Source organism: Salvelinus fontinalis, chromosome 33 (genome assembly GCF_029448725.1).
Source record: "Salvelinus fontinalis isolate EN_2023a chromosome 33, ASM2944872v1, whole genome shotgun sequence".
Taxonomy (NCBI): Eukaryota; Metazoa; Chordata; class Actinopteri; order Salmoniformes; family Salmonidae; genus Salvelinus; species Salvelinus fontinalis.
The window spans coordinates 28,150,797-28,173,583 of NC_074697.1; the positions used below are offsets into that span (position 1 = coordinate 28,150,797).

At 41.9% G+C, this 22,787-nt stretch overlaps 1 protein-coding gene across 2 annotated transcripts in view; it reads right to left on the bottom strand.

Moving 5' to 3' along the window:
* Positions 1-17,360, bottom strand: part of LOC129831939 (CD166 antigen homolog A-like) — a 75,085-nt gene extending 57,725 nt beyond the window's left edge. For both annotated transcript variants that reach the window (XM_055895571.1, XM_055895570.1), the window contains exon 1: positions 17,083-17,360. In XM_055895571.1, coding sequence (XP_055751546.1) covers positions 17,083-17,134 — 52 coding nt within the window. In that variant the 5' untranslated portion in view covers positions 17,135-17,360. The remainder of the gene's footprint in view (positions 1-17,082) is intronic.
* Between the last annotated feature and the right edge of the window lie 5,427 nt (positions 17,361-22,787).

Genomic DNA, 22,787 nt, shown 5'->3' on the forward strand with positions numbered 1-22,787 from the left:
GTGTTCGCGTACGTACGCACGTATGCATGCGTGTGTGCGTGTGTGCGTGTGTGTGTGTGTGTGTGTGTGTGTGTGTGTGTGTGTGTGTGTGTGTGTGTGTGTGTGTTTGTGTGTGTGTGTGTGTGTATGTATGTATGTATGCATGTATGTATGTGGACGAGACAGACAGGAAGAGACAAAGCACATTATAAGAAAAAAGAAAAGCCACCAAATTAGAAAGACCAGCATGGTTGGCCTGAAATTGATTTTGTGGGAATCATTAGCCTTTCAAATGTCCTCTTCTACGCACTCAAACCCGACGCAAGCTCCGGTAAAGTCTCTTAAAAAAACTAATAAATTATCTCTGTGGATGAGCAGGGAGGGTACAGGAACTGCTTTCAGAAACAGCAGCCTTCTGTTGGGTTACGGGATAAGTGCACTCTGAAATCACATCCATTATGTTGTGAATGATGTATTTGAAGGGGGCGGCCGGGGAGGGGACCCCAGGGGAGGGGTGGTTAAGGGACGTCTCTCCAGATAAGGGAGGGCCAGATCATGGGAGGTGTAGGGGGTGGGTACCAAAGACCCTCCCCTTATTGATTAAGGGGACCTTAAGTTTCATATGTTTTGCCTTATAATAAGATATTGTTGCTAAGTGTCTCAAAACTCTGCCACTATACGCTGCATAAGCCATCTATATTAGTCTTTGTGGTTAAGCCCTGGCTGTTGTGAGAGTGTGCTTGCAGGCTAGGTCTGAGTCAGACCGAAAATAGATAAAGAGATGTAACCACTGTCTGGTTTTGATATTTTGATCTTGTGAGACAGTGGACAATTCTAATAAATTCAGAGAAACTACTGTACTAGGTTGTCTTATAAGGTAACCTCAGTTTATTGATACACACATACATTGACGTAGGTGATCATACCACTAGGGAGTGATCACATCTATAAAATCAGCTGTGCCCTTAGGTGGGGTGCAGAACTTACTCGGAAACATGCGTGCTATGTTCCTGTTGTCAACTTCTGTCTGCAATTGTCTGAATGCTAATTTCATCAATGAGCCAATGATTGACAAGGAACAAGGAACAAACCCCAACAAAGGCTCACAGTACTGACCCCAAAGATCCACCAACATCTCCCATTAACGGCGTGCCATTAATGCCACATCAGGCCATTAACAAAGCACAGCTACACTGCTTCCCCTGTGGTCCATTAACTCCTAATCTAATTCACTGCATCCAGATTTTTAGCAATGACTTCATTCTGCTGCTTCTGCAGAAACTGAGATTACCTCAGTCTAGTAGTCTATGGGTTACGTACTGTATATTACGGAAGCACTTAATGTAACTTTGAACTTGTCAGACTACAGAGTGAAAGAACAGTGTGGGAGGGCTAATGGAGCTTCTTGATTACCAAGTGAGAACCACGTTTTGGAGTCTCGACTTTGAATGAACTTGATGACAAATCAGACATTCTTACCTGAGTGTTATTTCTTTCCAGCTTATTCACTAAACATCTGCTCAACAGCTGTGTCGACATGTGACCTTTGAAGAACATGTTTCTTCTAATTGCTGCAGAAATTGAATTGATTCCGCCATGTCTATGGAAAAGACAAAGCGGTGAATTGGGAGCAGAAACAGTGTGAGGGTCTTTCTATTCTTTACAAAGACATTAGCCTCCTCACAGGTAAATCATTACATAGCACACTGGTCCATTCTGACAGGCTTGGTATGACTGCGCTCTGACAAAAGTGTTATTAAGGCAACTTCAAAATGGTCTTGGCACCCGAAGACAACATTCTTGACATCAAAGTGTTCCTACTCTCAACACACCTCTTCAACAGGTATTGCATCAGACAACACGTTTTTTGTTTTTTTTTTGCATACGGCCAGCCATAAAATTCTTATCCTATCCTTCCCTGCCTGAGGCAAAGCTAGCACACAAGCAGCAGAGCATGAGCACAATTTCTAGGCCCAGTCCTCTCTCAGACTGGGTTCGTTTGACATTCAATTTACCATTCAGTTCAATTTCATTAGTAGCCCTGGGGGTTTCTAACAATGTCCCTGTAACAAACCACTTCACAAGCAAGCCTGGACACCCAACACCCTTGTGGCAAGCCTATTATATCAACAATGACAAGGAAAGGCACTTTGGAGTAGTCAGATTAAAACAGAGAAGAACCAAAGCTATAGGCTGCTCTTAACCCATTGCCTTTCGTGTAAGAATGACTGGTGTTTAACCTGCATTCAAACATCTAGTACGTTTCAGTTACAGGCACTCCTCCTAAAGCATCCCCTGCAGGGCTTATTACTACCCCCTTTTTTTCTCTCTCTCTCTCTCTCTCTCTCTCTCCCCCCCCCCCCCCCCCAGTACCTGGTGCTTTGAACATTTGCATTCCATGGGTGCTGGAGGGGCCCCTTGTATTTATGCTATCTACATATGGTAGCAGGCTGTTCCGGTAGATACCGATCACACTTGGTGCCACAAAATACCTATGTTGAGCGTAAACTAAACCTTTTCTATAGCCTCGATTATGCTAGCAGCCCCACTCCTGCCCTGGCTGTGTGGATGGGGGTGTGTGTAGAGGGAGTTAGGTGATACGACCCCAAGGCTGATCACTTATATTTATGTGTAAACAAAACACCATCCAGCTATTGATCTGAAAGTGCTTCATTAGATGGTGTAAGAAGCAGGAGCTGACATTTCCCCGATGCAAAATGAATGATTAATGGGTGTATACACTCAACCGAACCTACAGTTTCATTGTTTGTTTGTACTTTGCGCTATCAATAATGTATGTCTTATTATGTTGTAAAAAAGCTAATACAAATATGTCCATTTGTTCAACTGACTGCCGGCAATGGCTTTCATCTTGTGTAATTGCCATAGCGGTGCTTGATGCTTCCTCATGATCCCAGTAAGTAGTGCACTGTGTTGTGGAACATCTAATGACAGAACTGACCTTTCAACCCTTCACTGTGAAACAGACCAGGCCTGTCTTCCATTCCAATAAGGTCCGCAGCCTGGTTGGTACTAAGAGGGCATTAGCTGTGAATTCGGAGAGTTTGTGTTCTGCTTGACATTCTAAACACTGGGGGTTTGAGTTCACTCAGAAGGCAACACAGATAACATGAATGAACACACGGAATGCAGATAATACACACAGATGATTAAATACCTGCATGGGCATCCTGTCTGTGTATTTTAAAATGTTATGCCCACCAACCAACGTCACATGTTTTGGAGAACTGCTGTGACAGGTTGAAAATGTGTCCAAAGTCTAAGGCTATGTCAGAGACTCCAGCCACCCAAGTCATAGGCTGTTCTCTCTGTTACTGCACTGCAAGTAGTACCAGAGTGCCAAGTCTGGGTGTCACGAATATCACCGAAGGTGGCTCCCCTTCCCGTCCGGGTGGTGCTCGGCGGTCGTCGTCACCGGTCTACTAGTTGCCACCAATCCCTTTTTCCCTTTTCGTTTGGTTTTGTCTAATTGTTTTCACCTGTTCCTTGTTGGGGTTGTTGGGTTGGTGCTATTTAAGTTTGATTAGCCCGCTTGTGTTTGTGCGGGCTTGTTTCTGTTAATCAGGAGGTGTTCTTTATTATTGTGGGTTTTCCGCTGTCCGGTTAGATACCAGTGTGTACTTAGGTGGAGTGTATTACGCCTGTGTTCGGCGTCACCTCTTGTACGTTTTCGGTTGGACATTAAAGCGTGTTTTTTCCCGTATCCTCTGCTCCCTGCGCCTGACTCCACACCCATTCCCTCTTTGAGCGTTACACTGGGACCCAAAATCTCCTGAACAGTTTCTACCCCAAAGCCATAAGACTGCTGAACAGTTCATCCAATGGCTACCTACACACACACACACACACACACACACACACACACACACACACACACACACACACACACACACACACACACACACACACACACTTTCAGACTCTTCACATACACTGCTGCTACATTGTTTATTATATATCCTGTTTATGATATATCCTGATTGCCTAGTCACTCTACCCCTACCTGTCACGTTCCTGACCTATTTCTGTTAGTTTGTTGTATGTGTTAGTTGGTCAGGACGTGAGTTTGGGTGGGCATTCTATGTTGTCTGTTTCTATGTTGGTTTAGGGTTGCCTGGTATGGCTCTCAATTAGAGGCAGGTGTTTGGCGTTCCTCTAATTGAGAGTCATATTTAGGTAGGTTGTTTCACAGTGTTCATTGTGGGTGGTTGTCTCCTGTGTCAGTGTTTGTCGCACCATACGGGACTGTTCGGTTTGTTTGTTCATCGTCATTTATGTGTAGTCTATTTTCCCTGTTTGTGCGTTCTTCGCATTATTTGTAAGTTCGTATTGTTCAGGTCTGTCTATACATTTCGGTTTTGTTATTTCGTAGTTTATTCAAGTATAGGTCGTTTTCTGTCTTCATTGGTTTGTCGTGTCTTTATTAAATTATGTATTCACAACCCGCTGCGCCTTGGTCCAATCACTACTCCTCCTTTTTGGTTGAAGAGGAGGAGGACTACCGTAACACTACCTATATGTACATACTGACTTACCTCAATTACCTCAACTACTTTGTACCCCTGCACATTGACTCAGTACTCCTTGTATATAGTCTCTATATAGTTACGATTTCCTTTTTTATTTAGCAAATATTTCTCTTACTTTTTAACTCTGCATTGTTGGAAAAGGCCTCGAAAGTAAGCATTTCACTGTAAAGTCTACACCTGTTGTATTCGGTGCATGTGACCAATAATATTTGATTTGACTTATGAGGGGGATATCACACTCCTAGTTACTGTTGCTATCAATTCCAAAAGGAAGATGGCTTGTCTCGAGTGTCTTCCTTGCAGAAATAATATTGTTTACTCTGCTTTAGTAAATGTATAACAAGGGAAGTAGGTCACACTTTATTTGTATAACGCAGATTTTGCATCTTTAGATGCTCTACAGATAGTTTGTTGATATTATGACTCTCTGTTGATAAGCATCTGCTTGCTAAGATTACAGTTAGGGTAAGGTTTAGAATAAGGGTTAGGGTAAGGGTTAAGGTTAGGGCTAGGATTCAGTTTATAGTTAGGATAAGGGTCAAGGTTAGGGTTAGAGCTAGGGTTAGTAGATAGTTAGTAAAAATGTTACTGATATTCTGTGGCCAGTCGGTAGAGCATCTACAGATGCACTATCTAAATAAAGTGGACCGGGAAGTAACATTCAACGTGCAGAACAAAACAGAGAAAGCTTTTGTGTGGGACTTGGCACACTCTTTGGCACCCCCCATTCTAGGGTTCTGGGCTAGGCTGCCAAAGGTTCTGCCTGTTGACCCTGAGGTCAATGTTGAGCCATGGATCTAGAATAGAGTGCAGTGATCTCCCCCTTCACTCCCTCAGAGAGATTAACACAGAGATTAAGGAGAAAGGGAGAGAGGGAACGCTGTGCTGGTCCAATAACAGACTGAGCACACAGTCCAGTGACTAACATGGGTGCCTCCAGGACAGCATGAGTTGAAAACCCAATGCCCTACTGAACTCAACTATTACTACAACTATTACTACACTGTTATCACTGTCTCCACGCCTGGCCTCGCTGGCAAAGGGCGACACTTACAATTATACAACTTTTTTATTTTTATTAAAAAGTATTTTTCAAACTGGTTGAGCAGGATGCAGCCTGTAAAACTCGGGAGGCAGTAGGTTTTAATACCTGTCGTTTTCTAACCACCACACTGCAGTGCTTGAGCGCTCTCCCAACATAATCATAATATGCAGATGTAGTTTTCAATTTAAGTAGGCTTTCAGTCAATTAAAGTGTGCAATGCAAAGCTGTTCCCCAACAGACAACTGTACAGAAAAGATAATGAATTTACTATCAACCTTCACAAGATGTGATTAAATCCTCAAGAGGCTGTATTCCACTAAGTATGTAATAAGCATTTCTGTGCAGGGATTTTGGCGGGATTACAGTAAGCATAAAATGGTAAGTGTACTACATACATTAAATATGCAAATGTGGCCGTGTGAAAAATTATAATATAAGTATGCTTTTGACCCATTATTATAAAACGTGGCATTGTCACAAAAATCCATGTGAGAAATTGCATACATTCAAATGTCATTCAAGCACTTCGAGAAAATTGCATACTTCAGCCACACTTCCCCTCACAATTACAAGACAAAATTGCTTATTTAAGTTCACTGCCCACTGCTGACAAATGTTCCCTTTTTTAAAGGCTTGAAAACACAGGGAATATTATAAAACTAAAATGAATACATTTTATACACAGAGTTGGGTAGAGAACATGACTTGTTTAAAAAGGTAATGTTCTGGTAAGATTATTATGTTCTTCAGAAACAAAGGAGAGAAGTTGAGCACTTGTATTTACTTTTCAAAACAAACAATTGTTAGAACTGTCACCTCACATCGAGTATTACCATTCACTTAGGTGTCCCTCGTTTATGAGAATTCATTCTCAGGTGTAACATATTTTCATTAGTTTTACTACAAATGACTCAATGGCCATTACATTTTCTCCTTCCATCATCACACGAGAGCAGCCATATATCAACATAAGTGCTTTAAAACCATTTAGCCTGGCGCCATGCGCCTTTCACTAGTATCCCCTCCTGTCTGTCTGTACAGAACATATTCCAACATTGGTGCTTTTGAACAGGAGGTTTGCCAATTTTCCTGATAATGAGCTGATTTGCCTTCACTATCACCAGCAGAAGAAAGACACGATAACTCCACAGGAGCCTGTCGATAAGCAACATTTCAGCTGTATGACTCATATCATTCCAACAGAATGAATCCACGCAGGAAACATCTCCTGATTAAAGAGTCCGTTGGCTTGGAGAGCTCTTGGGCTGGATCCTCACACTTTGAATAGTCAAATGAAAAACCTGCCCTAGAACATTCCGTACGTACAGAACAACAGCCTCTCAACAGTCCACACGGACAAAAGAACAAGCAACAGCAACATTCTGTGTGGGGATCACAATATGAGACAACACTCTATGAAGCATGGACATCAATAAAGAATGTATATGAGAACCCGGAAAAGTACTGTCTGGTGCCAAAGGGTGACAAAGCGATCCAATTACTGGTGAGGCCATCTGGAGACATTACTGTCTGGGTAAATGTGCATGTAATGGCAGACAGGGGTAGTGATGCTCTCCACTGTGATGCATTGCCTGTGTCAGATCTGCTTATAGGCAAACACACAATGGCAAGGTCTGGAGCATGGGACAGGTAATCCAGAAAATTCCTCAGAGAGACAGGGGGAATGCCATACCCAGTCATACATACAACACATAAACTAATATGACTAGCCAATTGTTATGCATTTTCCATTGTGAGAATCTCTTATTGCATAACCCGGAGGATTTAAATGAAATCACTATCATTACATTAGGAAAAGAGAATTCCTCTCCTCGTTGTATCTACTGCAGGTGAGAATGTAAACACATTCATAATGGGTTATGGCACCTCCATTACTCAAAATGAAACACCTGGAAGTTTATTTTACAACTGCTTCGCTCTCATATACTGGGCTGGCACTTCGAATAATGCACCATTTATTTGACACGGAACTATGCAGCTGAATTTGTTTGTGATTTCTTTCGAAAACATAATTCCTTCTCTCTAACATGAAAGGTGTTTCTAAAGCAAAAGACTCATCATTGTTGTAACGGCAGCCTTCCTCCTCTTCGTCTGAAGAGGAGGTGTAGCAGGGATCGGACCAAGACGCAGCGTAGTAGGTGTCCAAGTTTTAATAATAAACGACTGAACATGAACACAATACAAAATAACAAACGTGGCAAAACCGAAACAGTCCTATCTGGTGCAGAGAACACAAAGACAGAAGACAACCACCCACAAACCCCAACACAAAACAAGCCACCTAAATATGGTTCCCAATCAGAGACAATGACTAACACCTGCCTCTGATTGAGAACAATATCAGGCCATACATAGAAATAGACAAACTAGACACACAACATAGAATGCCCACCCAGCTCACGTCCTAACCAACACTAAAACAAAGAAAACACAAAAGAACTATGGTCAGAACGTGACAATTGTAGAACAGATTCTAGTGTTTCATTGCAAATTCCTGTGATGCGTCTTAAGCTGTCTCACTGCTTAACACAGCGTTTCCCAAACTCGGTCCTGGGGGCCCCAAAGAGTGCACATTTGGTTTTTGCCCTAACACTACAAAGCTAATTCAAATTATCAAAGCTTTTCAAATCAAATCAAATGTTATTTGTCACATTCACCAAATACAACACCTTACTGTGAAATGCTTACTTACAAACCCTTAACCAAGAATGTAGTTCAAGAAATAGAGTTAAGAAAATATTTAATAAATAAACTAAAGTAATTTTTTTAATAAAAAGTAACACAATAAAATAACAATAACGAGGCTATATACAGGGGGTACTGGTACCAAGTCAATGTGCGTGGGCACGGGTTAGTCGAGGTAATTTGTACATGTAGGTAGAGGTGAAGTGACAATGCATAGATAAGCTTGATGATTAGTTTGATAATTAGTTGATTATTTGAACCAGCTATGTAGAGCTATGGCAAAAACCAAAACGTACAGCCCTTGGAGTCCCAAGGACCGAGTTTGGAAAACCCTGGTTTAACAGCTCCGATGGGAGTTAAAGTACTTTTCAGAATTCTCTGCAGGAACATGGGGCTACTTGACATCTCAAGATGGGTCCCATTAGACAATTAGGTTCTCCATCTAAATGGTGCACAATAGGCTTTTCGCCTACCCACTAATGTCTGACAATGGAAGGGTTAGAATACAGCTACTGCACAGTAGCAACTAGCTAATGAAACACCTCACAGTTTTACATGGCATTCATTATCAACGGCATCCACACAGTGACACATTTACTAGAGCATCATTTTACTTAATTTAAAGTGAAGTGGTTCAACATCTAAGATAATAGAGCTGGTGTGAAGAATTCTGAGTACTTAGATTTAATTTAAAAAATACACTGTACTGTACATACCTTCTATATAAACAGTAAATTGCAGTGGTCGTGCACAAGGCAGTTTTATGAGTATCACGGCCTTAAGGCCAGAATCAACCAGTGACTGACCAGTAAATATGTCTAGTTCTCAACCTCACCAGACACCTTTCAACATACTTTTATCATATGGTAAAAATAATAATTCAGATTTATGTTTAGAATACATAAAAGATGAACTAAAATGTATTGTTACAAATGATCACAAAAGCCTTGGTTCTGGATTTTTCATGTATGCATCAGGTGAAGGAACTCCATACATCCGAGGCTAATACAAGGCTTTGAATTCCAGGCAGCGAGAGCGCCACAGCCAGATAAGTATCAGCATAAATACCACTCTCTTACAAAGTCCTTTACCACCTGGAATTTACAGCCAGGAATCCAACGCATGAGAGGAAGCATGCATTTGAAACTTCCTGAGCAACATGTTTAGGACCTTGAAGAATACTTTAAAGCAACTAAGAAAGAGTACACCCTGTACTCTTGACATGTGAGTGGGCTGAAGAAAAAGGGTTGAATATGATATTCTGTATTTTTACGAGTTTATATACCCTGGCATGCAAAAATGACAGGCGTTTTAATCTCCAGAAAGCAGAGATATGCAGTGACTGAGTGTCTGTCCCTGTTGAAAGTGAGGCGCTCTCTGGGTTTGAATGAGAACTCCTGCAAGTTCATCTGAAGCAGCATGTAATCATAGATAGCTCCAGGCTCCGTAGTGTGCCGCCTTCTCAGAAGGATAGATGAGGGACATCAACAGTGCACAAAGAACTAGCTTTTATAAAGGCTAGAATGGGGGCCCACTGAGGTCAAATGCAGACACAAAACACTTATGTTTGGATCCCTGGGGCAGGATACTTCATGGAGCTACACTAAATATGACATTGTGTTTTCATGGCTGAAAATTGCAAAATAAAGTTTGAATGAATAGAGACCAGTCACTATTGATGGACTGTTTCTGACCAAAAAGCAATTTAAAAGTGAATGGTAAAGTGAAAATTGCATGACATTTTATTGCCCACTGCTTCTTATTTCTGCTTCATCTTTTGGACACTGACATTGTCATCTCAATAGACCGCTCTGAATTGCAGAGTCAAAAATAGGTGTGATACAATAGTACCACCTGCTTCAGCCCTGACTCCATGTAAATAGGTGGCAATATAATCACTTTATGGGTGTGTACATTTTGGCAGTTTCCCCACTGACCTTTAGTGGGTCTGGTTGAGTTCCTAGTGCTTGGGAGCTCTCTTATTGAGAGCTCTTAATAGGCTCTCAATAATGGGAAACACTATTTCAGCTTTTTCTCTTTTCAGATTCCATCAGGCAATGTGAGGAAAACAAGACAAGATACATTTTCTTCTATGAGTTCTGAGAACAAAGAGCTTGGGAACACCTCCCCTTCCTCTTCATGCAGCTAATGGTATAGCTAATGAACTATTCTAATTAAATCACACCTAGTACAAAGCTTTCCAAGGAATATTTCAACTAAGATTGTTGTGTCATTCACTATGGGCCATGTCATTAGCTTTCATATGGACCAGACCTATTTTCCCCCAGTAGGCTTGGATTGCCTTGCGCATATGAGAGGTGGGAGAACAGAGGGAAGATACTCAATGCCCTCCCAGGAGGGTGCACTGTTCCATCTTCATGACAAAGAGAGGAGACGGCAGGAGAAGTTAGCATCAATACTGTCGGGGGGAGTCCGCAGGAAACCAGAGAAAGCAGGGGGATAATGTGAATAACAAAACAGAGAAACAGCCTCACTTTTTTGTCCCAAAACAGGGGTAGAGCCGTTTCCAGTGCGCTGTAGGCTTTCCCCAAAACCAAAGATACCCTCATGCATTTCAATGGGTGCATTTCGGCATAAGGGACCAGGGACCAGTCATCTCACTCCTGTTATTAAAGGCTTTCTCAAAAATGTAGTCACTCCCTTCATATAACAAATAAATATATTTTTTGTGTGTGAATAGCAGGAGTGCTATGATGAAGAAAGATTGCTGAGAGATAATGGGGAGTAGAATACATATACGGACTCGAAGGCTGGCATCTCCATTCAATGAAATACCAGGGTGTTCTGTGCCATTCTCCAACATTTTTACATTATAGCTTTCACGCAGGAATGTGTGACTGGAAATGTAATCTATATGTAAAACATGTCATATATCTTAAGCTGTCTAATAAAACCCAACCCAGGCCTTTATAACCTGTCTAACCAGTGACAATACAAGCAGAGTTGTGAGTGTTCTGGATAGGGGGAGGATTAAGGGGAAATCTCAATCATGAATGTTGAAACAGAACGTATCTCCCGCTCCTTTCTAAAACTGGGACGAGCTAATCATACTAGCTAGTGTAATTGAGACTCCCTTGGCTGTTTTACTGATACCCTCATGTGTAAAACTGTCACAGGCAGACAAAATGTTTTTTTTCACCAGTTTTACTCATTGTTTGAGACTGATTACACTGGCCACACAAGCCCTTTCATTTTCCTTAAGCAAAGCTGTGTGTCCAGTCACTGTGAATACTCTTTTATACATTGCGGAAATACACTGTTCTCTGTGTTGGCTTAAATGTTCTCATTGCTGCCTGACTACAGCTCTGTAGTGCTGAAACATTTTCTCACGACAGATAATGTCGGAGAATCCTGAGCTCTTAATAGAAAGTGCCAATACTTTTCTCTAAACTAAGTGAATACTGAGAATTGAACATTTCAGGGGAGAAATCAGAGATTGAACCAGAGTGAATGAATCTAGTATGCTAGATGTGTGCATATCATAGCCTATTCTCACTCATGTACACTCCTAAAAAAAAGTGCTGTCTACAACCTAAAAGGGTTCTTCGGCTGTCCCCATAAGAGATCACTTTGAAGAAACCTTTTTGGCTCCAGGAAGAATCCTTTTAGGTTCAATATAGAACCCTTTCCACAGAACCAAAAAGGATGCTCCTATGAGGACAGCCAAAGAACCTTTTTGGAACCCTTTTTCCTAAAAGTGTAGGGATGATTTATAGAGTTTTAATTCATGGAGCTGTATGCTCTCCCTCTCACCTGTGATATTAGCTGTAACGGGAAAGCTCCACTTCAAATAGCTAGGTAAATGTTGGCCAGTTCACCAGCAGTTATCATAATGATATGTAGACATAAAGACACTGAATTTCGGTCCTACTAACGACTGGGAACACACAGAGAGCAGGGCCATTGCAACCACTACAGGTCCCTCAGTAGGATCCTGGACCCTCCACCTAGTCAACTGTCTCTGTACACATTGTCCTCCCAATTAAATAAAAACCACCTGCGGGACAAATTTGGCCCACGAGCCGCCATTTGGGGAACCCTGACCTATTGGCTAGCTCAACCTCATCCACAGCATTTGGGTAAAAGGATAGGTTCCATTTTTCACTCACCCCTTTTCTCGAGAGGCCTCAAAGTGGATTAAAACTAAATTAGTCTCTGTGACCCTAATCTGGATTGAATTATAAAGAGGCAGAGCCACAATAGTGCAGTTTACTAGAATGAATATGTCCTCCCACTCCCAGATTGCCCAAAATATGATGCCCCTTATCGAAATATACAAGTTATTTTCTTTTTTCACCAGTTGTTTTCTAGCACTTCAATGATATAGTGGAAAGACTGAGAAAGCAAGAGACACCCTCAATGAATGAGACCATTTAACATTGCTCATTGCAATTTCCTATGACATACATAAAATGTCAGTTCAAACACAACACTGACTGTCCCACAGTGGCTTTGAAGGAAATTAAGAGCTGTTAGTGCGAGTTGAAAATTTGCAAAGCTGGATAAAGGTGGTATGCTTATTGGGTATGATGTGTGATTGAGGCCATTTCCAGGAATTCATATCTAAATGAGTGGTAGGAAATGAATTTAGAAAAGGAGAGAAAGACACTCATAGGAATAAATATATAGTCTTGTATACCAAACTGTTGATACTGTCTCATTAAAAACATCCATATTTGCAGTATTATGATGTAGGATGGTGACATTTTCTGCAAAGATACTACAGGAATGATTTACAGATTGAAGACCTGTAAATGCAAGTGTAGAGCACACAAAATGATGATGTCATCCTGAGTGACACCCACTCTCCTCAGAGCTAAGTGTGGCATTTTCAGCATAGCAGTGGCACTTTATTTATATTCTAATCTATATTTATCTATATTCTATCACCTCCCTGTAACACTGTCATGAAACTTGTCATCAGCATTAAAAAAATATATATTTAACCTTTATTTAACTGTAGAACATCAAGTTAATAACGATATTACAATTGCATTATCTGATATCACTGTCTTGCCCCACATACACTCTCCTTTGTAAATAGGATCTGGATCATAAACATCTACGATTAAGGATGAAGAGTTTCATGTTATTGTGCTTTCCATCCATGAAACAACATTTTGCATGAAGGGCCACGTTGTATAAGGAGTCAACGGGAGATAGAACAACCACAAACATTTAGACAAACCCGCCTCTAAACAAGACGTGACGTGCACAGTCACACAAATTAACATGCACAAATCCCAAGTGCAAACTGAGAACACAAATCGCTCCAGTCTTTCTCTACACCAATCAACTGAACATTTATCTATCATGTCAGGACAAAAACTGGTTACGGAGAGTGAGAAAGTGGATGAACATATTTCAATGAGGTTTCACTCAGACAATGAAACCTTGTGGTCCCCATGCGAACAGGGGCCAGATTAGTCCATTAGCAAATGAAGAGCCCTACTTGCTTGACGAGTAATACCAGGTGTGATACTGAGTGTTGTCTATTCCAGGGAGGGTAGGATGAGGGTGGGGGAGGGGTGGAGGAAAGCAGGGAACAAAAAAACAAATGCATCTACGCAGACTATTTGTTCTAAAAGTCTTTCAGGGCCCTGTTTATCCAGCACTATCGGGTCTAGGCCGAGGGTCACAGCTCTCAGTGTTTGAGCCAGAGGAACTGCATTTAACAACCTCCGCTTCCCTCTAAAACAACGGAATCAGAATCTCCTTTATTCACCAAGTACGTTTACACATACTCAGAATGTGACTTGGTGATATGGTGCTGCTAGTGATAGACAACATTTATAGCCAGAATACCGACAGTGGAGTTTAAACAAAGTTTACATATGGTACATTATATACAACTAGATAGATTGAGGATAAACATATAAGAGAATGTGCAGTCGGTAAACAAATATATGATGGGTATACAGTTGATATACAGTATCAGTATGAATATATCTAAATGCAGAGAGATGAACAGAGTGCAATGCAGTATAGTGCAGTTATTTTGTGTACAGTTCAGAGATGGCTTGATCCCGTGTGCAGCATAGAGTGCATAGTCCTTTCGTTTCTATGGGCCCAATGGCCGGTTGGTGAGGGCCACAGCCCGGGGAAAGAAACTGTTCAGGTTGCGGGAGGTTTTGAGCACGATTGGCCTGAACCGCTTGCCAGAGGAGAATCTTTGGAATAAAAGATCAACAGTGTATCTAATTACTGACTGATGGTGTCTATTCTGAAAACTACCTTCACAAACTGAGCGCTTAGTTTAAAACCTCCAATTCAACATTTACAAGGTGGCATGAGTGATAGATGAAATATGTGGTGTTTAGACTAAGGGATTTTATGATTTGACGAAGATGAATAACTAGATGGTTGCCTAGTGCTTCTTAAAATGACACTGCATATGAAGTTGTAATGAGTAACCAGCACATTGAAAAGTCATCATCAATCCTCCATAGAACAAGTGTAACAGTATAAACTTTACGTCGTCCCCTCGCCCCGACCCGGGCGCGAACCAGGGACCTTCAGCACACCTCAGCAATTGACACCCACGAAGCGTCGTTACCCATCGCTCCACAAAAGCCGCGGCCCTTGCAGAGCAAGGGGAAACCCTACTTAAGTCTCAGAGCAAGTGACGTAACTGATTGAAACGCTACTAGCGCGTACCCGCTAACTAGCTAGCCATTTCACATCCGTTACACTCACCCCCCTTTCAACCTCCTCCTTTTCCGCAGCAACCAGTGATCCGGGTCAACAGCATCAATGTAACAGTATAACTTTAAACCGTCCCCTCGCCCCGACACAGGCGCGAACCAGGGACCCTCTGCACACATCAACAACGGTCGCCCACGAAGCATCGTTACCCATCGCTCCACAAAGGCCACGGCCCTTGCAGAGCAAGGGGAAACCCTACTTAAGTCTCAGAGCAAGTGACGTAACTGATTGAAACGCTACTAGCGCGTACCCGCTAACTAGCTAGCCATTTCACATCCGTTACACTAGCAAACAGACACATGGTTTCACCATTTATGGAGGACTGACGGCCAAACTGCCAGCATCATGTTTACTCATCAAATGTTGGTGTGGAGGGCTATAAACCTAAATTACAGCCCCACCCTAAAGGCCTTCAAATTCCACTGTTTTAAAAACTGCTGCAATTGGCAACAGAACTACAACACACAGTCCAACTAGAAAAACTGTTAACACGTGACATGCTATTATTATAGGGGAGGCTCTTTTTTCCAACCAGTTCAAGTACAAACGCCTGAGAGCGGGTGATAGTGACAAGGGAGGCACACTGTAATTTACAATGACAGGCATGTCAAGTGACAGTGTCAGACAGAGGAGGACCTAAGTCAGATCACCCACCTCCCTTCCCAATCTGGTCTCAGAGCATTTCGTATTATTCTGTATGTAATTCCGAGACAAGCCATTTAGTATGATATGTTATGTTTGGTATGGTTACATAAGACAGATGGTTGCTAAAGACAAAAACAAAGGGAGGTTGGTTGGTCGGGCATATAACGCAAACGTCTAGCAACCCAAAGGTTGTGGGTTCAAATCTCATCACGGACATTTTTTTTATTTTTTATAGCTAATTAGCAACTTTTCAACTACTTACTACTTTTAAGCTACTTTGCAACTACTTAGCATGTTAATTAACCCTTCCCCTAACCTTTACCCTTTTAGCAAATTATTCCCCTAAACCTAACCCCTCAGCGCATATGACAAATAACATTTGATTTGATTTTGACTCCTAATCTTAAACCTAACCCCTAGCCTAGCTAACGCCACCTAGCTAGAATTCGTAACAAATCATCCATTTTGCAAATTCGTAACATATTGAAAGTTTGCAAATTCGTAACATATATGAAATGGGTGATGGACATTCATAAATTAATACATACCATACGAAATGTAACATATTGTAACGACCCTGGGTTTATAAGCGCGGAAATCGACTTTGCCGCTCGAGAATGCTTTTGCGGCACAGTCGATAGCGCGCCGGACCTCGGGATAGAAGGTCGAGGGTTCGAGACCTGCTCCCTGCTTGTTTCATTACAATATCATACTGAATGGAGTGTCTCTGATTTACGTAAAAAATAATACGAAAGGCTTTGAGAACAGGTTTTTCCCTCTCCCAAAGGACTATTGAGAGCTCCACTGCAGTTTGGTTAAATGTTGAGTCTGAATGCTTAAACACATGGTGCATACTTGTTGGATTGGAAAAAAAGCTTTCTTTAACGACATTTACAGAATGTAAAAAAGCCTAACTTTAATCTGCAAGGTGTTCCTGCCTCGTGGGGAAACAAGTGTGCGCGTTTGAGTGCGTAATGTATATGTTTGGAAATGAACGTTTACCACACACGTTGGTTTACTGTTGTAATTATTGAAATAAAATGAGAGGACATCGCTCCCAAATTGAGAGCGCATGACTATCACCTGGCGAAACATACTCAACACTCTCACGAAGTGTGGCCAGAGGTTGTACACACTTAATGCGCTATACAACTTGTAGTTACGCAGTAGTTATGCTATGAGCAATAATGGTAGAGTTGCAAAATAACGTTCTAACCATGACTATAACTAGCTATAACTCTGTATTCACAAACCTCAGTGTAAATCAAAATTGCTAATCGAATGACAAGTATTTTCACTTCAGATGTATCGTCTACAAACTCATCACCACCATGCAGTTCCCGTGATGTGTTTGTTAAAGATTATGACAAAATGTATCAGTTTTCTTTTAAACAATGTAAGATATGATGCATGATAGGCTAAATACAGTACCTTGGCAGACAAGAGCGACAAGGAGGGCACACAGACAGCTGGAAAAATGCATCCTGGCGAAAGCCAGATATCCTTGCCCTGCTGTTCCTAAAGGTCGATAATATGTTTGTTATTATCGATCAGCTAACTTCTTTCCGTAAACTTCAGGGTTAAATATTCACTAACTGTGTGCAGTTACTGCTGTATAACATGTGCTCTCTCACTTGCATTGGCAAACAAATGTGGGAGCGCATCGAGTGAGCGACGACGGGAAGCTCTGTAGGGTAGGATTTTACAGCAACTCCGCCCAGGATCTACCACAATCTTGTGGATCCCACTCCGCACTGCATTACACACGCGCGCGCACACGCACACACACCACACACACACCACACAAACACACACACACAGACTAGCGGTTAGAGTGTTGGGCCAGTAACGAAAAAGTTGCTAGTTAGAATATCTGAGCCAGCAATTTGAAAAATCTGTTGATGTGCCCTTGAGCAAGGCACTTAACCCTACTTGCTCCAGGGTCGCTGTTGATAATGGCAGACCCTGTCCGTGACCCCACGCTCAGAGCGTCTCAGGGAGAGTGGGATTTGCAAAAAACACATTTTGAAATTATTACACATTTGTACATGTGTGAAGTAAGACAAGTATAAGCATACACAGTGGCCAAAATAATCCACTGGGCACAGATGTAATTTCAACGTCTAGTTTTGATTTACATTTGGTTGAGTTGTCAACTAATGTGAATTCAATGTGAAATAAAAAAATGTGTCACCATGTCATTGGATTTAGGTTAAAAAACAAGAATTTCCCCTATCAATAAGTTTTCCACGTTGATTCAACATCATTACAGTGAACGTTGATTCAGCCAGTTTCTGCCCAGTGGGAGGCTCAAGGAGGCTCTTCATAGTTTAAATTCATAACTGCAGCGCACTGTTATTTTACATTGCCTCTTTGCATTGCAAGAGATAGTTTGAATAAAATACCAGTGGAATTTGCAACCTTTGGATTGCTAGACTGTCGTGGATTACACCCACGCTTCCTCTCCGACCAACCTCCCTACTTTTGTTTCTGTCTAAAGTAACTAGACCATAAGTAGATATCAAACATCTTGGAGCTGCTCAGAAACAAGTATAGTATGTTTCGTATGGTTCTGAGGCCAAGCTGGATGTGAAAAGGGTGGGGTGTGGGCTAGCACTAGTCTCCACTGCAGCCCGTTTCTATTGTGACTCCTCATAGCTAAGGTGCTGTTTTATGTGCCACCCAAGTTTTTAATGCTAATGACTGAAATAAAATGCGTGATGAGGGCGGCAGGTAGTCTAGAAGTTAAGAGCGTTGGGCCAGTAACCTAAAGGTTGCTGGTTGAAATCCCCGAGCCCGCTATGTGAAAAATCTGCCAATGTCTGCTCTATGTCACTCTGGATAAGAGTGTCTGCTAAATTACTAAAATGTAAAATGCATGATGTCTAGATTACATCGCTCCTCCCTTACTGAATCCTGATTTCAGTTGCTGATGGCAGAGAGAGACAGTAGGTGTTCAAACTAGCGCCTCACTAACATCCTGATTAGAGGCTCAGCATTGTGCAACGTCAGGTGTTAAACTTTAATCCTGTGTTGATTAAAATGAGGACAGAGGTATCTTAAAGGTTGGAGAGGATGTGAGCTGTCAGTACTTGTGTTTGGGTAGGTAGTACTATACAGTCAATACTCCCACTAGACTCAGACTGTGCTGCTGCTGGCTTTACTTGTTTTCAAATCAAATTATATTTGTCACATGCGCCAAATACAACAGGTGTAGACCTTACTGTGAAACGCTTACTTACAAGCCCTTAACCAACAATGCAGTTCAAGAAATAGAGTTAAGAAAATATTTGCTAAAGAAACTAAAGAAAAAAATAAAATAAAAATGAACACAAATTACTTAACAATAACGAGGCAATATACAGGAGGTACCGAGTCAATGTGCGGGGTTAGTCGAGGTAATATGTACAAGGCTGAGGTGTGCTGCTGCTGCAGTTAACTGAGATGGCAGTGGGTTTTAGATGGTTTCTGTGACTCAGAGTTTATTTCTGTGTCTGTTGAGCTTCATATCTACCTTGAAGCCTCTGCCAGTGACTCCACCTAAGCACCAATTTCATGAGGTTGTGCTCTGATCAGACGAGCAGAGCATAATTTCTAATGCTGCTAGACATTCAGAGGTGAGACTGAGAATCAGAAGTGAGTGAGATTATGGAGTTTGCATTTGACAAAACCAGACATTGTGAACTTAGCTCTCGCTGTGCTGTTAACTGAGTGGTCAAGCTTGGGTAAAAAGCCGATTTGTGGGGGTGAAAATGTATCTAACCGGAGAAGGATTTCAAGTACAATGGTTTTGTAAGGATGTACTGCGTGCACTGGTTGTGAAAAACTAAATGCAATTTGATTAGGAGTGAACCACAAAGCAATATTCTGTGAGAGTGATATGCCTGACTGCACAGGAAGAAAAAGATAACTATTTATTTTTTTCCACACGGGTGAGAATGATTGGGTCAGAATGGTGACAAAGCCTTAGACTTCGTTCGGCATTCAATTACCAAACAAAAACAGGTTGGTATAATTGGCACTTGAGCTGGGATCTCAGGAGACCCATAAACCAGCTAGGGTAGGCAAGGCTAAAGCAAATAACCCCAAGACTGAACATCTGAAAAAAGTGATGGCCAATACACTGCTCAAAAAAATAAAGGGAACACTTAAACAACACAATGTAACTCCAAGTCAATCACACTTCTGTGAAATCAAACTGTCCACTTAGGAAGCAACACTGATTGACAATAAATTTCACATGCTGTTGTGCAAATGGAATAGACAAAAGGTGGAAATTATAGGCAATTAGCAAGACACCCCCCAAAACAGGAGTGATTCTGCAGGTGGTGACCACAGACCACTTCTCAGTTCCTATGCTTCCTGGCTGATGTTTTGGTCACTTTTGAATGCTGGCGGTGCTCTCACTCTAGTGGTAGCATGAGACGGAGTCTACAACCAACACAAGTGGCTCAGGTAGTGCAGTTCATCCAGGATGGCACATCAATGCGAACTATGGCAAAAAGGTTTGCTGTGTCTGTCAGCGTAGTGTCCAGAGCATGCAGGCGCTACCAGGAGACAGGCCAGTACATCAGGAGACGTGGAGGAGGCCGTAGGAGGGCAACAACCCAGCAGCAGGACCGGTACCTCCGCCTTAGTGCAAGAAGGTGCACTGCCAGAGCTCTGCAAAATGACCTCCAGCAGGCCACAAATGTGCATGTGTCTGCTCAAACGGTCAGAAACAGACTCCATGAGGGTGGTATGAGGGCCCGACGTCCACAGGTGGCGGTTGTGCTTACAGCCCAACACCGTGCAGGACGTTTGGCATTTGCCAGAGAACACCAAGATTGGCAAATTCGCCACTGGCGCCCTGTGCTCTTCACAGATGAAAGCAGGTTCACACTGAGCACATGAGCACATGTGACAGACGTGACAGAGTCTGGAGAAGCCGTGGAGAACGTTCTGCTAAAAGGTGCACACAAAATAGTACAATACTAAATCAATCAAATATATTTATAAAGCCCTTTTTACACCATCAATTGTCACAAAGTGCTCATACAAATACTCCACCTAAAACCACAAAGACCAAGCAATGCAGATGTAGAAGGAAAATGTATATTTTTGTTTAGGATGGAAAGAATGATAATGAATACCCAGTAATTTAGTAGTAATATTTAGTATGCACTGGAAAGCATTTGCTATCCACAGAGCTAAATAATAAGGTTTCACAGGGAATAATGAATTACAGCATATCATGTCATATCTGAGCCACTGTGCCGATGCTCACATCTTTTATTTGATGAAAGAGAATGTTCTCGCCTTGACATCTTTTGAGACATCTTGTGACATTGCCCTTGCTATCAGGGTGAATAAAAATAACCTTGCGTTTCTATGAATTCGTAGAATAAAACTAGTTATATCTGGGGGCAGTCAACATACCTACACAGTGAATCTTTCATGGGTTGAAATCATTACATTGCTGGGGAGTTTTTATTACTTATTTTGAGGGTCTTAAGTGACTGTAACATAATGATATATTGATTACCTAAGTGCATTTTATCCTCTAATGCTCTGAATAGGCTATATGAGGCATTGAGCAGGACAGCAGAGTGGCATTTTAATGAAACATGGTGCATTAATTACACCATCATAGCCTTGATAGTAATCCTGCTTCTGTCTCTGTGTTCCGTTGTGGAGAAGCAGCCTGTATGATATGACACAGGGCATGCTGTCCCCTGGCTGGGCCTTGGGGACATGATATTGCAGGACCCATGAAGCAGGAGGCCTAGGTCACATCTCCTCCAGGGGCCAGTGGTGGAGTGATTAGTCTCCCAGTGAATAGGCTCTGTGACAAGGCCGTGGAACAGAGCGGACGGAGAACACAGTGACCCTGACATTCTCTCTGTGCTGTGTCCATGGGAAATGAGGATCCACTTAATGGCTGGCCCTGTGTCAGCCAGCAGCAGAGCCTCCAATCGATGATTGCTTCACTAGTTAATCTGATTGAGTGTGCGAGCGGCCAGTGGTCGATGGCAGGTTAGCTCTGCCTCTGCGAAGAGTCAGTGTCGGAATCGATGTTATTGTTCTCTGTAGAGTTAAACTTTTTTTCAGAACTCATCCTGCTCATAGTTCCAGATCTCTGTGTTTGATCCCCTTCAAGTCCTCCATCATTATATTAAGGTAATCAATAAAATGAGTTATTGATGCTATCTATTAAAGCAACAAGGCAGGTTGCATCTTTATTGTAGTTAGGCCCGTCATATTGTTTCAATTGGGCTAATTATTCCCAGCCTCTATTACTCAGTCTGTGGCATTCACTGTGTAGTCTGCCATGCATGCTGCTGTGTTGTGCTGTGCTGTGCTGTGTTGTGCTGTTTGTTTGGTACCTGTTATATCCCTAAATGCTACTCGCTGGTAGCTAGAGAGGTGGAGAAATTATTCATAAAGACATCGGCCTGTATGCTAGGATTCAGGCAGCTGTCAGGCATCACTAATGTTTATGCTCACCCAAACCTGCAATTATTTGTTGGTTTGTCAGCTAATGATGCCTCTGGAATCAATCGTACTTATGTTTTCTCCACCTGCAGGCTTACAATCAGAAACAAACCCAGAAAAGAAACAAATGATAACTTTTGAAAATTGTGTGTTTAATGAGATGAGATTTAGAGACATAGCCGCGGGAAAGTAGGGGTTCTGAGGGTGCTGCAGCACCCACTGAGAAATCTGAATAAAACATGTTTTTTCCTTTACAAAAGTAGTGCACTGGGCCTTTACTAGTTCTGTATTAGCGTACCGATATAGCCGTCTGTAGCACGGGCAAAAAGAATTATCTGGCCCCCCCCTCCAGAGAAAAATTGACAGCAGAACATCTTACCGGCTATGTTTATAGATACCTAATTATGCTTTTCTCCCAATGTGCAACATGTGCACAATGGTCCGAAGCGTTTCATTAATCCAACTGTTTGTATAATATCACAAGCTAATGCAATGGATGCAGACAATGATACAGGTTAATTATGGATTGTGTTTAAATGTATATATACTGTATATATTTTTTTAAACAGGCAAACTGGTAAATCCTTTAATCCTGAACTTTCCTCTCTTTGATGTGAGGCCAGATCAAATCCCACATTAATTTAGGAGTCTAGTCCAATTTA